Source organism: Epinephelus fuscoguttatus, linkage group LG10 (genome assembly GCF_011397635.1).
Source record: "Epinephelus fuscoguttatus linkage group LG10, E.fuscoguttatus.final_Chr_v1".
Taxonomy (NCBI): domain Eukaryota; kingdom Metazoa; phylum Chordata; class Actinopteri; order Perciformes; family Serranidae; genus Epinephelus; species Epinephelus fuscoguttatus.
The window spans coordinates 16,741,283-16,756,253 of NC_064761.1; the positions used below are offsets into that span (position 1 = coordinate 16,741,283).

General features: G+C 41.9%; 1 protein-coding gene across 14 annotated transcripts in view; it reads right to left on the reverse strand.

Annotated features, from left to right (window-relative positions):
- sgip1a (SH3GL interacting endocytic adaptor 1a) overlaps nt 1–14,971 on the reverse strand; it is an 88,747-nt gene that overhangs the window by 8,610 nt on the left and 65,166 nt on the right. For 8 of the 14 annotated variants that reach the window (XM_049589008.1, XM_049589010.1, XM_049589009.1 and 5 more), the window contains 9 exons: nt 12,589–12,669; nt 11,385–11,459; nt 10,420–11,181; nt 8,700–8,821; nt 7,018–7,171; nt 5,849–5,908; nt 2,679–2,738; nt 1,560–1,671; nt 165–320 (listed from right to left, as the gene is read on the reverse strand). In XM_049589008.1, coding sequence (XP_049444965.1) covers nt 165–320; nt 1,560–1,671; nt 2,679–2,738; nt 5,849–5,908; nt 7,018–7,171; nt 8,700–8,821; nt 10,420–11,181; nt 11,385–11,459; nt 12,589–12,669 — 1,582 coding nt within the window. The remainder of the gene's footprint in view (nt 1–164; nt 321–1,559; nt 1,672–2,678; nt 2,739–5,848; nt 5,909–7,017; nt 7,172–8,699; nt 8,822–10,419; nt 11,182–11,384; nt 11,460–12,588; nt 12,670–14,971) is intronic. The other 6 variants (XM_049589015.1, XM_049589014.1, XM_049589018.1 and 3 more) reach the window with 4 other exon arrangements.

Below are 14,971 nucleotides of genomic sequence, written 5' to 3' on the forward strand. Positions count from 1 at the left end.
ATGAGGAGGAATTTCCGAGCTGCACAGTAAAGCATTGAGACTCTAACTACGCATGTGAGGAGGATGCAGTAATCTTTTCACTTCTTCACTGCCTCCAGTGAAAAACAGTGCATTTATTTTATGTTTCTAAGAGTGAGGTGGTGAGTTCACAGCGACGTCATTACCAGCAGAGGAGCTGGGGGTTAGGCAGCACATGCTCCAGTCGGCTGTAGTTGGTTATGCTGAAGGTTAGCACGGCAGGGGACGGGTTATTGGCAAAGTGCCGCGTGATTCCTGCCGGAAACGACAATACCATCTCACCTATGATCTTCACAACACACCTGAGAGGAAGAGGAAGGCAAGGAGTGGGTTAGAGACAGAGCAGAGTAGACATCTTAATAAGCATCCAATGGGACTGTTGTAAACCCAAATTTGTTTCACATACTGCAATATCTTCATAAAAGTTTGTGCCCATGAGCCTGAATCACAGCTTTATGTATTCAGCACTTTGTAGATCACGATTCACACAACCCTAGTTAATATTAAAAAGCCTAACTCAGTAATTCAAACCTATTAGTTTATTCCTCTTTGCTCCTCAACCCACCTCAAAGCAGTGTAAACAGAAAAAACTGAGCATGCTCAGTGAGGTCTGACATGAGGCTGCACTGCAGAGATGGGAATGGAGACACAAATTATACAGCCCATATTCACTATGATAAAGGAGTATGTTACCAAGTACAACCGCACTGATTTTTTTCATTTGTTTGCTTTAAAAGTGGGAACACTTTAAACCCTCTATTTACAGTAGCATGTACGAGAGGTACATGGTTTTCACCCCACTTTAATTTTTCTGTGCTTATTAATGCATTAATCAACATCAACAAGCATTTGTAACTGGTGTATAAACAGATGTTTGACAATACAATTTGTAATTTGTAAACAATATGTCTTCCTCACTCTCCCTGATAACCAAGAAAACTGTTTATGAAGGTTTTAGGCATCAGAAAACATACATGGAGCTTCAAAGTGTTAAAAATTGAAAATAAATGAATAGAATTAATAATAATTAACATAAAAAATACATAATCATTATTGTAATATACTATTAACAATGTTAAACCTCCCTGTGAATGATGTGTACATGTATATAAACTGTAAATAACAACTTTCAATACACACGATTTGTTCATGCGTATAATCATACATATATTGTTAAATATGATTACAGCTATGTCATACTGTGTTACCAATCCTGTATATACAGCAGTTACAGATGCTTCAGAAGTTATAATCATTGACATATATATATAGAAAAACACTTAAATGCACAGTACACTAAAATGTACTTGTATATGTGACTGTTTAAAGACTTCTTAGAAATGTTAAATAAGAAGGTGATTAATTTAAGCATTACTAGCTCCAGCGTTATCCTTTAAGTACTGCTGTATAAACTGAATGAACGCACACTTTATATCAGCAACACATGGGGAAAAAAAGCCATGAAAACTGGTCAGGGAATCCCACTGTCATAAGTAATGTCAGGACATGTTGTGAATGTGTGAAGCTGTTTGTTGACCTACTTGCTGGGGTCAGCTCCTTTAAAGAAGGCATTGACCGTCTCTGTGAATGCAGCGGCCACAGGAAGAGTGTCCTGAGCCCCCATGGTGAGAGGACTGGGTCCTCTGGAGCAGCCTGGAGGCAACACACACGTGTAAATACACACGGTAAAATAGTCTGAATAGGGCAACACACACACTCAGATGACGTCCATACTTGATAATCCAATGAGCTGAATTTCTTGCCATTAACTATCCCTTTCTGGTGTGTTAAAGCTTAAGACAGGACTACATGAAACATCAATGTATTGTAGCTTTAACCCAGTTTAAAATACATAACAGATAACAGAGGTCAAACACATTAATAATAGATACATGTTCCAACTTCCAAACCAGGACTCTACACTCTTCCTAACCAACAGTGTGTGGATGAAATGAAGAGCACATTGTGTGCATACTGCTGGGATGAGATGAGACCTAAAAACAATTTGAAATGAGGACAAATATCATTGTTAGTAAGGTGGCATGAAAACAGCAGGGTCATGTGTGACAAGGACACCCATTTCTCTCTGCTCTTTGACTGTGAAATTGTAGCATCAAACACAATTACCTCAAATATCTCCCTCAAATTAATGAAGTTTTGCACACTGACATCTGCTTTTAATTGAATGAGCACAGATAGATGAGAAGGGAAAGGCAGAGGCAGACACAGAGAGAGGCTGAGAAAGACGTGCATGCTTATTCTAGACATGCTGTTAAAGCTGAGTTATTCTGACAAGATCAAAGAAGATCAGAGAGCCTGAAGATCAAACCAAAAACCAAACGACCAAAAGGACAAAAGTGACGACAAAGAGATTAGTAAAGTACACGAAGAACGATGATTCTTCGGGGAATGGAAGGCGGTCAGCGCAGACGAAATCAGAATGAACAATGTCAGGAAGAGAAGGTAGAGAAAGATATGACAAGACGGCATATGAGAGGGCAGGGGGGCTCAGACAGGAGTTAGCATGGCGTGGGTTAGGGTGATGGAGAGGAGAGGGAGGGAGGAAAGAAGGGGGCAGGGCAGGGGAAGGGGACAAAGCTTGCACAAATGAGCCTCACAATAGAGTGTGTGCGCGCTACCCTGGTGCAGAGAGAACTTACCTTCAAAGGTTAAATAAAACTTCCCTCTGTCAAACCATACAAGGGATGGCTGGTCATTCTCTGTGTGGGGTTGAGGGGTGGAGGGAGGAGGGGAGGTGGGGTCGGGAGAAAGGGACGAGGAGGAGGGAGGAGGAAGAGGAATGAAAGGGAAGGAGGTGGGTGAGGAGAGGTGAGAGGAGGGTAGGAGAGAAGGACAGTAGCGTGAGTCTCACATGGCAGGTCTATCACACGTCACAGTGGGGTGAAACGTGGAGGTGGAGGCCAAGGGTGGGGGGACGAAGAGACACAAGGCGAGACAGAGCATGTGACAACATGGGTGGTGTTTTTTTTGTGGGTGCTTGCGTGCGTGAGGAGAGGCAGGAGCCAGGTGGAGCGAGGGCCAGGTATGTGCTGCTGGATGCCGGCAGTGGAAGGACTCAATATGGAATACAGGAGAGAGGAAGTTGAGGCTGCCAGGAGAGACAGTGCGGTGGTTGCCAGTTTCAGGGGCAGCAGCCAATGTTTTCTCTATTGTGCAATAAATAAAATGGGAACTCCACACCAGCTGATACTCTAATTTGTGGCATTTTAGGTAGCACTAAACTGGCACTACTGTCTCCATCAGTGGCAGATTGTTCATATTGCATTTATCTATTTTAGGCTTTCCTCTCTGCATCTTACTGTGCTCACATTTTCCTCCAGGCCTCCACTTTTCAAATTATGAAACAAATGGAAGTAGAAGACACCCTGCAGGGGGCAGCCATGATACTGAGAGAGCAGGGAGAAGGAGCAAGATTGTGGTGCACAGGGAGAGAAATGCTGCGTCCCAATTTCAGGGGTTGGATCCTCCAAGGAGCACAGACTATGAAGGTGAAGACAGTCTTTCCTCACAGACGGTCCTGGTTAACTGGATATGCCAAAGATATATTTCAGGTACTATATAAATAGTGTCTCCATTACAAAGTATGTTCATCAAAGCGCTGTAGCAATTTTTCCAACTGCAAAAAAGGATCTTTATCAAAGATGCCTTCTATGTGTTCATTCATAAAATCAGCCAGGTCATTATTATCAGATTTACACACTCAAATATCTACAAACATTGTAAAATGTCCCGCATTGTTTGAGCTATACCTCAAACAGCTGACAATATTCAAGTACCAGTGGTCAGCTCAGCTAGTTCCTGAGTTAGGAGTGCACGCTGGCAACTTTCACTTCAATACATGATGGACAACTGGCATAAAAAAGGACCAAGTGGGGTGTCCTGGTGGCCTACTGGTTGCGACGCATGTCATGTGCGTCCAGACCGTCCTGGTACACAGCAATGTACCGAGTTGATGACCTTATGAGTTTACAGTGATTGCCCCAATATGCACTGAACAACTAAACAGTGATCAACATGACCCCTTTTGTTTGTCACACGAAGAAGATACTTTGTTTTGGGGACACAAGTGAAACAGGAGGATTACAGGATATTACAGGTTGCAAATAATACACTGGATCTGTCTTTAAACTTTGGGCAAAAGAAGGCCTGATTCATCAGATGTATTTTGATGAGCCTCTCAAAAGAGACAAGCTTTTTATGAGTCTATGAATTCAAACTTTGGAGGATCTGGCCCCTGAACTGGGATGCAGCTCCAGTTTGATGAGAACAAGCCTCTCCATGGATTGTGTTGTGAACTATTTCACTAATGACAAAAAAGCAGCAAAAATATGATTCTCCCAATGTCAAATATTAGCTTTAACTCATGTCAGTGTTTCAGTGTGACACAGAGCAGAGCAGTTTGGGCTCATTCAAGTCCACACAATTGTCTTGACGTAGGATCCCAGCAGTGAAGGTGTGTTGTTGAGTGAGTGCACTAGCAGAGTTGTTGGGTGATGGAACGATGAGAGCAGTGTGGTGCTTCGAGAAGAGAACAAAAGGGCAGGTGTTCAGATGGGAAGGGCGGGTTTTGGGGTTTGTGTTTCTATGGCTTGACAGTGACAGGTGTGACAGGTGGGCGTCAGGGGTTGAGTGTGGGAGTAGACCGAGGCTTTGGGGCCAGGTGGAGATTGGTTGAACTTGAGGCTGTGTCGTGCTACTCCAGCGGTAGAGAGAGGATGGCATGAATACCAAACAGCTGCTGCCTGTCTAATTCAGCCTAATTCTCATGCCAGACTTCAAACGACTCTGTGAGCAGCAGCTCTGATCTGACAGCATGTGTGAGAGTGCGTGTGTGTTTGAGTGCGTGTGTGAGAGAGAAAGACAGACAATATGGATCTCAAGGGCCCACAGATAAGGAGCTCTTCAGACATGCTCATTGAACACACAAACACTCAAACACACTCTTGTGGTGCAGACTGAGAGTAAAGGTATCTGGGAGGGACTGCACTGCACTCTGCACGCACACAATGTGTTGCCAAGAGAAGAGACACGAGGTTGCCATGGTGACATGGCGAGACAGCACTTGGTGCACAGTCATAAAACAGAGAGAAAAGTCTCACGAGCGGGCGGATGGGCAAAGGGGAAGACACTCAAACTTATTTGTTAAAAAAAAAAAAAAAAAAGTTATGCGATAGATGCAGCTTTTTTTTATGTCACCACAGTTTTCATTTTTTCTGGTAAATTTTGTCTGTGGGTAACAAGAGATACAAGAGAGTGAGGGATATACAGATAGGAGAGACAGAGAGATACAGACTATCATACCTATTAAATGCTTGGCAAATGTGTGGAAAGGTATGAGTCCACAAAGCAAAACAACAAAACAGCAAAAATTATGTTTTCACTATACAAAAAAAAAAAAAAAAAAAAAAGCTGCCACATTTGAAAAGAATAAAATGAACGTGTGGTATGTCCCTACATCTGTTAGCAGACCCTGAAGTAGACTAGTCAAATGTGTAGGTATTAGGATAATGACACATAGATGGTCTTTTTATATATCTAATAATTTGAAATGTGTTTAATGCAAAGACAGGCTTTCTGAAACTGAGCCAGAACATGGGAAAAAAGACCCCAAGTGTCTCGCTGTCCCAATACCTAAACACTTTGACTGACATTCATTGAGAAAGCACAAAAACACTCAGTGATGGACCTTTACCCTTCTATGTCAAGTGCACTCTGGGTAAAGAACATCAAACAGACTGAAAAATGACACAAGAGCACTCCTCCCCAAACCCGACCCCCGTTCCTCTCTTTGAGGGGATCTGTACTGTACCTGCAAACGAATCAAAGTGTCTCTCAAAGGTGGGCAGTTTGTCTACATAAGCATCGTCTTCTGACAAGCCAAAAGGACAAATAAACAGACGAACAAACAAATGGCAAAAAACAAAACAAAACAGAAAGCAAATCAAACCAAGGAAAAATAATTCAAAATAAAAATCAAAAAAAGTACTGTCATGCACACAAAAATGAAACTGTGAAGAACAAAAAATGTCAAATTTAGAAAGCAGTGAAACTGGAATAAGTGCGGTTTATAATTAAAACAGTCTCAGTGACTTTTATATTACTGTCAAGTCCATCAGCTTAAAGACTACTAACAAAACAACAATGAATAAATAATGTACATTTAGGGCTGTAATGGAGACTTAAGTGAAATCTCCAGACAGAAATTATATTTTCTACGTCACAGTCTGAATGTACTGAAGCCATGTGCTTATTACTTGTCCCTACAATCTGTTTAAAAAAGCAACCACCAACCAGGGACTATATTCTGTTTTTATGTAACTGCTGCTGCCTCCAGAGTGCGTATTTCTTAAATCTATTATGACTCAGTCATGCTACAGTCTACTGAGAATTGCTGTTATCCACTCACAACTCTACACTGCAAGTCCTTCTACACCAACTCTAAAGTTAAATCAAGGAGTCGTTGTTGATGTTGTGCCATTAATAAACACCCCTGCTTCACCAACCACTCATACTGTGCGTGTGAGGGTAAATATAAATTTGTTTGTGTGTGTCAACCTGAAGCCTTATCTATCTGTCTCTATCTATATTAATAGAAATCAAGACACGAGTGTCATGTTTTACATTTGTTCCCATCTATCTCCAGATAGTAACAGCTGACAACATGCATAGGTTTTAATGATGTGTGGTAATTAGATGCCACAACATGTTTTGGCACTCTATTACTGATATTCATCAATGAGTGGACCGTCATTGGCAGGAAAGTGTCACTCTTTCCAGAAAACACACATCTAAAAATGAATAAATAAATATAAAACGCTGTGACTCATTCCACAAAAAAAAAACGAGCACAAGGAAGGACAGGGCCAGTGCATAAAATCAAGATTGAACTTTTAATTTTAGACACGAAAAGTAAAATTCAACCATGACTGCTAGCCTCTGTGAGCACAGCTGTCAGATGGCCGTTGAGGAAGCACACACCTGACACGGACACGGAGAGCTCTTTACTGACGGTGGGGGTGGTGGCGGCACTCAGGGAATTGGTGGAGGAGATGGAGGAGGTGCTCTCGGCCCGCGCCAATGGGGCGATAGGAGGGGGGCTGGCAGAGTGGATCGGCGGGCTGAATGGACGATTCTGAAAAGATAAAAAGATACAGACAGATTGGACTGATGCAGAGGTGGAAGTAAAGTCACACATGTGCAAGTCATAAGCAAGTCTAAAATCATAACCTTCAAGTCTCGAGCAAGTCACAAGTTACTGTGGTGAAAATCATGCAAGTCAAGTTGAGTCACTGGTCAGGTCAAGCAAGTCAAGTTACACTCACAAACTCATAAAGATAATATAACATAAGCTGCACCCAGTGGTGGAATCTAACTAGACACATTTACTCAGGTACTCTAAGTATTGTATTTTTTAACAGAGTGGTATTAGTTACTTTTACTAAAGACTGAAATACTTCCTCTGCTGCTCCAAGCCCTCTGGTCAGGGTGACAGACTCTACTCACATAATGTACCTGCTGCTGCTGAGCAGGTGAGATAATAACGCACTGTTAAAATCCCCAAATGGGAGCAGAGCAGGAAAGGGAAGCCAAAAAGAGTCATTGGGGAAACCATCTCATGGCGCACGGATGCACACGGCAAGCGCACACACACACTCACAGATGGTGAACTTATGTTGGGACAGCAGGCAGGAAGGAACATTCGTTACGCACTGTGGCAGTATCAAAACCTCATACAAATAAGAGGAGAGCCTGAGCACATAAAGCTAGCAGTGACATGTATCGGCTCTCACGGTGACAGTGAGACGGTGTGTCACTGGTTGCAAAGCAGGTTCAGCACTGAATGAGTTGTTGACAACTTATATGACATGTATCACGCAGATAGAACTGAATAAAAGCACATGATGCTGCTATACATATTGCCATTCCTCTGAGGAGAGATGTGGGCAGGAGGAAGTGGTAGCGTGGGCACGAATATCAGCCGGTGGATCCTCCTCCGCTGCGACATATGCGTTATCATATTTCAAAAACAAACTGTAACTTCTCAATGTCTAGAAAAATGCAAATATTAAATAAAAAAGTCAAGCCCTTTCAAGTCATCTGTCTCAAGTCAAAGCCAAGTCTCAAGTCATGAATACCAAGTCAAAGTCGGGTCTTTCATCAGTGTCAGTCAAGCAAGTTTCCAGTCCTCAAATTTGCAACTTGAGTCAGACACAAGTCAAGTCATATGACTAGTGTCCCCCACCTCTGGAGTGAACAAAATGAGAGACATTTTTTAAGTTCAAGGATTTTGTATCTTAAACTAATGCTTATTATGGTTACATTTAGGCATCAGAAGTTATTTTGAGTAACCAGGTTAAGCTCTGATGATCACCTGAAAAACTTGTACCAAAGTTAATTTTACCATAAGCAAGCTCTACAGGTGGGTGTGCCTTTAAAAGGCTCTGTTATGGAATATTCCTGCTTGTCCATGTAAGGATGCAGGTGAGCCAAAAACCAGGAAGGCAGTGAATTAACCCCCCCCAGGTATTATCTGACCAGCACTTGCTGCAACAGTGACACAGTTTGATATTGTTAAGTGGGCACTAAATTTTAAACAAGGCAAAACACAACCATCTCAATCAGAAGTGAAAATATAAAATATGACAAACTACAACACTTACTACATCTCCTATAGTGGGTTTCCCTGGAGGAAGTTTGGGCCGTGAAGGGGGACGAGGTGGAGGTGGTGGTGGGGTGGGGTTCGCTGACGAAGGAGTGGAAGGTCGCACTGGAGAGGAGGAACCTGCAGGGCAGAACAGAAATATATAGACACATATGTTATTTTATTAAACCCTACTGTTCTTTTTAGATGTCTAAATGTGGAAAAAACTCCAATGTACATGCAGAATAAAAGCATGATGGAAAGGATCATTTTTAAATACACTGCAAGCATATTTCCTACGTTTATTTTCGGAACATATTTTCATACTCACAGTGTAACAGGGGACAATATTAAAGGAATACTTCACCCAAATAAATGACCATTCATGTGTCAGTTATTCGTGCCTTGTTATCTTGAATTCATGAAGATCACTGTTTTTCTCATATGCCTCCAGTCAATGAAGCATCCAAAAGCAGCAAACAATTTTTATTAATTTATGTATTGGAGAACCTTATACTGCAGGAGTTGTGTGAGAGATTCTTAACAGATTTGTAATATAGTTGTGCTGTTGTTAAACGCGACCCCAGTTTGCTTTATTTTATCAACATTAGCCATTTTTGAATTCCTTTCTCCACCAGGGGAATGAAAGAACAGTTTTCTTCACCAATTCAAGGCAACACAGCATGAATAATTAATATATAAGTGGTCGTTGTGTGGGTGACAAGTTTCTGTAACAAGGAATGTGTATACTCAAGAATTGGTTTCCCTTTTGCAAATTTAAATGCACTTTTCATGAAAAGAGAGACTAAGTTTTCATATTATTGTTTCACTTCAGTTGAAACTGGGTTTTTACTTCTGTCATGCACGCCTCTATACAGGATTAAGAGAAGACAGCCTCCCATTTTAGCTGCCTTGAGTATCTGTTACCACTGACAATAAGGATTTTCCTTAAGCTTCAACCACACAAAATTACTTCTTAATAACTTTGGCTTGTTACAGTTTATGTGCAGCTCTTGTCACACACTTTCTTTAGTGAACTACTAGCCTAAATTTGGTCAATGTTTTCCCCTTTATTTGGACTATTTCTTCAAATAGTTATATATTCCGTATTAAGTCTGGCTTATTAAAATTTACCTGAAGAAAAATGTTAGTTTTCTGCATAATGGACAGCTGAAATGTTCATACTTTTAAAGGTAGAAGTCCTTCTGGCAGGACTAGCTGACAGCTCCTACAGTAGACAGTGTATGTGCAGTAAAAATGAAACTGTTCTACCAAACTGAAGTCTGACCTTTAACTACGAGTCAGTCAGAACAAAAACCTGCTCTAACATAACACAATTGTGCAGTAGAATGGTGGTGTATATACAGCGGGCCAAAACATGACCTCTTTCCCAGGGATAAATAAAAATGCAGATGCACAGTTCACTTTGTGCAGGTTTAACAACAATGATGGTGCAATCAGCTGAAAGGAAAACTGGAGATGGTGCAATGCTGTAATACAATCTCTTCTCAACTCCAGTCAAAACAGTCTCCACCTAACCTTATTTGTATGGATGCTATTAATATAACTAGTTGCTTGGCTGGTTTGATGATGAGGAAATTGTCAGAGTGTGGCAGTCAATCACTGTCCTCCGAACACAGTTATTATCTAGATGTGATTCAGTAAATTATTTTCACCAATCTCAGCTCTAAAAACTGGTCCTCTATAAACTGTATTCACTACCGTCATTGGTCACTCACCGCTATTTGTGCCACCAGCTCCAGATGTAGGACCTGGTGACGACACCACTGCCCGATATGTCGGTGGAGGAGGTGGAGGAGGCGTACTCCGACTGCCCTGGCTAGCATCGTTGGGCGAGGTGACAGTTTCACCTCCGTCCTCTTTGGGTTGGGTGACATCTGTGTTCTTGGACTGCTCCTCCTGAGACAGGGTAAGTGGTGGAGGGACGGAGCGTGCTGTGGGTGCCTCGGCAGGAGGAGTCACCGCTGGAGGGGTGCTTGCTTTGGGAGCAGCAGCTGGTGGGTTGCTGGCAGGTAAGTCAAGAGGAGGGGGAGAGGAAGTAGGAGGAGACGTGAGCTCCTTTGGTGGTGCAGGGGGTGGAGAGGTGGCAAGCGTGGGAGGATTTCGGTCCTCAGGTGTAGGTGGACCCGAGGGGACACAAGGTGCGACAGGCTCCTCTGAGGGAGGCGGGGAGGTTGGGAGAGGGGGCACAGGTTCTTCTTTTGGGGGAGGGGAAGTAGGAGGAGGTGGTGCAGGGTCTTCTGGAGGAGGTGGTGATGTAGGCAGGGGTGGGGCAGGAGATTCAGGTGGAGGCGGGGAGGTTGGTACTGGAGGTGCTGGTTCCTCTGGTACAGGCGGCCGGTCAGGAGATTCTGCATTGAAGCAGACCCACGAGTCGCCTGTGTCCTCGCCAGCAGGGGGAGCCTCTTCTGGTCCAAAAATGTTGTCCAAGTCAGCTATTGAGGGCTTTCTGACAGAACTGTCTGCGTCTGGTGACACTTCTGAAACACAGATAACCAATGGACCAATCAAAGGCTGTGGGCTCAGTAAGTTTACACACAGAGATAAAACATGACGACAGAGAAAGTTAGAGCCAGAAAGTTAGAGATGAAGACGCTTCTGAGATCTAAAGTTACAGTTTGTCTCATCCCGATGTGACAGTGCGATATATCAGGAGGCAGAAATAGATGAGAAGACCTCTTACCAGCGTTATCTGCTGAGGGAGAACCAGTCGATGGGGGAGAGGTCGGGACATTCTTGGGGGGAAGTGGAGGTGGAGCTGCAGTCAAATCAAAAGTGCAAGAATTAATATTCCTATAGCAGATAATTCCGGGAGATTACTGCCTAAACAATCTTGGGAACCCTTCGGCTCTCATCTGACAAACATAAAGCCTCTGAACAGCCAGTATTTCGGGAGATCTGGTGTTGCCAGTGGAAAACCTGGTGAAGATCCTCTACCATGCACTGCTTTTTGTCTACAGATCCGATTAGCGACAGGTCCACACAACATCTCAGCTCATCTCTATGAACTGATATCTACATATGAATACAGATATATTACACAAAGCTAATAAAAAGTGAAATCTTCATCAGACAATAGCTGATGGGTTCCGAGATTGCAATTTGACCGATGTGTTCAGCCTCTTTTGCTTACCACATCAATGACTTACCTGTGCACAACAGAAAACCTACTTAAACATGATTGGTCAATACTACTTGGATGACAAAAGGAAACCACAATGCTTCTGATACTAAAATCTTGTACCGTAACCTAGAGATTCTGCATATGTATATGTGTGTGTATGTATATATATGTATATATATATACATACACATATACATACATACATACATACACACACATATACACAGATATCTGTTTATTGAGATTACAGCCTAATGTTTATATAAAGTAAATGGTGTTTTATGTTTATTTAACACAGAAATTCCTGCAACAAAAGCTTTGAAAGTTCGACTCCATACATGGCAGGGATTACCACACTTGCAAAACACAACCACAACAACTCGAGGAGAAGGGATCATCCCATAAAGCATTAACCATGCAGAAAAGCACATTCAGTCACTGCCATGCCAAATGCAAGGAGGAGGCAGCGAGGAAGGATGAGGTGGTGCGGTATGGGAGACAGGTACTGACCTCTCCCAGAATAAACTACAACCAAAGCTGAATCATTTGGTTGTGAAACGGCTGATAAAATAAAATGGGTTACAGCTGGCTGTTTGTAACAAGGAGCAGGGCGTTGTGGTCACACAAGTGTTGGACTGGGTCAGTGTGCAGGCCTGTTTGTTAGTCAGATGATGATGAGGTTCATGAGGTTAGCAGATGGATCCGTGCAGTCATTCCAGGGAGAAGAAGAAATGCAGCACAATATGCAGGTTATTAAACTTACTTCCTGTGGGGAAGGATCTTGTCAAAGAGGATTCAGACTCTGACAGAGGAGCCCCCCACGCATCGGACCCCGAGAAACCCACTAAGTTCAGAAGGGGACAGAAAAGGCCGTGGCAGCGGCATTAGAGCCAACATATTCAAAGGGTTTCTCATTCTGCGAGGCTTAAAAAAGCATTAGGTGCAAGAGAGGAAACAACAGAGACCAGCATGTCAATAAAATCTTTCATTAGAGAAGACCGATTTCCAGCCTCAGTGGCAAACAGCAGTCAGGATGTGTTGTAACATTTGCCAACTGAATTTCAGTGCCACTGTAATAGTGGGATACAGGGTTCAGCACAAAATGTATCTGAGGACATGGCTACAACCTTGTTCACTCAAACTGATTTCTAGAGGCAGAATAAGAAATATTTGGGAACGGGGATGACCAAGCCATCCCACTTGTATCCTGTGATTAGTTTTTTGAAATTGTGCAATAGTATATAGCATTATATAAATTCAACATGATGAGAGTTAATGTGAAATCTACACGTTTATTATTACCTTTACCATTAGCCTGCCTATGTAAAAAGTAGTTAAACACTATCCTCACTACTTTTCTTTTTAGGGTAACATGACAACACACTGTATGAGATCTTAGTAAGATATTCTTTTATACTGCTTATACCAAACTAGCTACCTGCCTATGTTACTGTACTATTTCCGGATATACAAGTAAAAGTTTTGCAATACTGGATTTACAGGATGTAATGTGATGAATTACCTTGATTTTTCAAGCATTTACTTCACAACGTTAACCAAAAACAACATCCCCATCATAAATTTAACAAGAACCTAAATTATTAACACTCAGTTGCAGTTTATTATATAACAAAAATACAGCAGTCAACAGCCCTGCAATAAATACAACCTTCATAAAGGTTATAATGTTGAGTATTTGGTAAAACTGTTATGGAGAGGTGCTGATTCAACTTTATGGTAGCTAATTAGGATGCAGCTCAGATGCAGGGCGGAAGGTGACTTTTGGGGCTCAAGCCTGAATGTTTTCTCAAGAGCATCAAATCTTTTAGGTTTCTAGAATACCTTAAAAATTGTTTCATTCAGATAATAATATGCGCCCATGCTGTTTATCCTTCTATGCTATTCCTTAAAGAAATCTATTATATGTGAGTAAAGGTTCTTCTGTATTAAGGACCACATTTACCTATCATTGCTGGGGACCCTTGATTTGCAAATAGAGCAGCCCAGATTATTATGGCATTGCTTCAAATGTAGCAGATTTGTCAGCTGTGAACTTCATCTGTGAACTCCAGCAAAGTATAACAAGCATAAGTTTCACGATGAGTAACGCTGTTTACACCAGACACCTGCCCATCTGTGTTACGTACCTTAAAAATAGTAACATCAGACAATTTTCATCTCTTTTTAGGCGGCAGAAGTGAAATGAGTCATCCTCAACATTTGCTGTGTTAAAAGTGTCAGAATGATGAAGACAGTTGGAAATCAATTAGATATAAGATAGGATGTAGGCTCTGCAGGATGACTTTCTTCCTTTGCAACAATCATGTTTTTCCCCCTAACGGTGTACAGATTTTTAGGCATTCTATTATCTCAAATGGCTCAAAAATAGTGCATATAGCTGCTGAAAAAAATCTCAGGGGGGATCATGCCATCAGACTCCCTACTGTAGGTTTGGGCTAAGGCTCAAATTTATTTCAATAAGCGTGGGCTAAATAACAGAAACACCTCTCTGTATAGTGCAGTACAGTTCAACGGCACCTCAATACTTCCTCCAAGATTACCATAAAGTTGAATCAGCACATTTATTATCAGCACATTTATTGCAGGACTGTTGTATTAGACTGCATTTGCTTTCCATGCACCTAATAAACTGGAAACAAAATGAATAATAGATACATTGTTACTACTATAAATGTAGGGAACAAAATATTGGAATCACCTCAAAGCAGTCTCTCTACAGAGTAACACTGTAACACTGATCGTTACTGTGTAGGTCTCGTGAGGGTAGGATTTATTGTAGGGCTGTTGTATTAAACTGTATTAGTATTAGCAAACTGTACCTAATCGACTTGAAACTAAGTGTAAAATTACACCAGAGAAAAGATTTTATCTTTATCACACACCCCCACTCTTTATGATCTTTTGAAGATAAAACCATAATGAGTAAAAAGTTGTCACACACATTGAGATTTTTTATATGTCTGAATAACTGTACAAAGGGAATTTGTGTCAAGTTGATGTTAGTTATGCCTGACATGGCAGTTGCGTAACAGCTAAGAGCTCTCCCACAGCCTGTGCTGCTAAATCCTACTGGATTGGCTGAGAGCGGGTGGCAGCAGAGTCTGCATATTAACAAGCTGCACTGT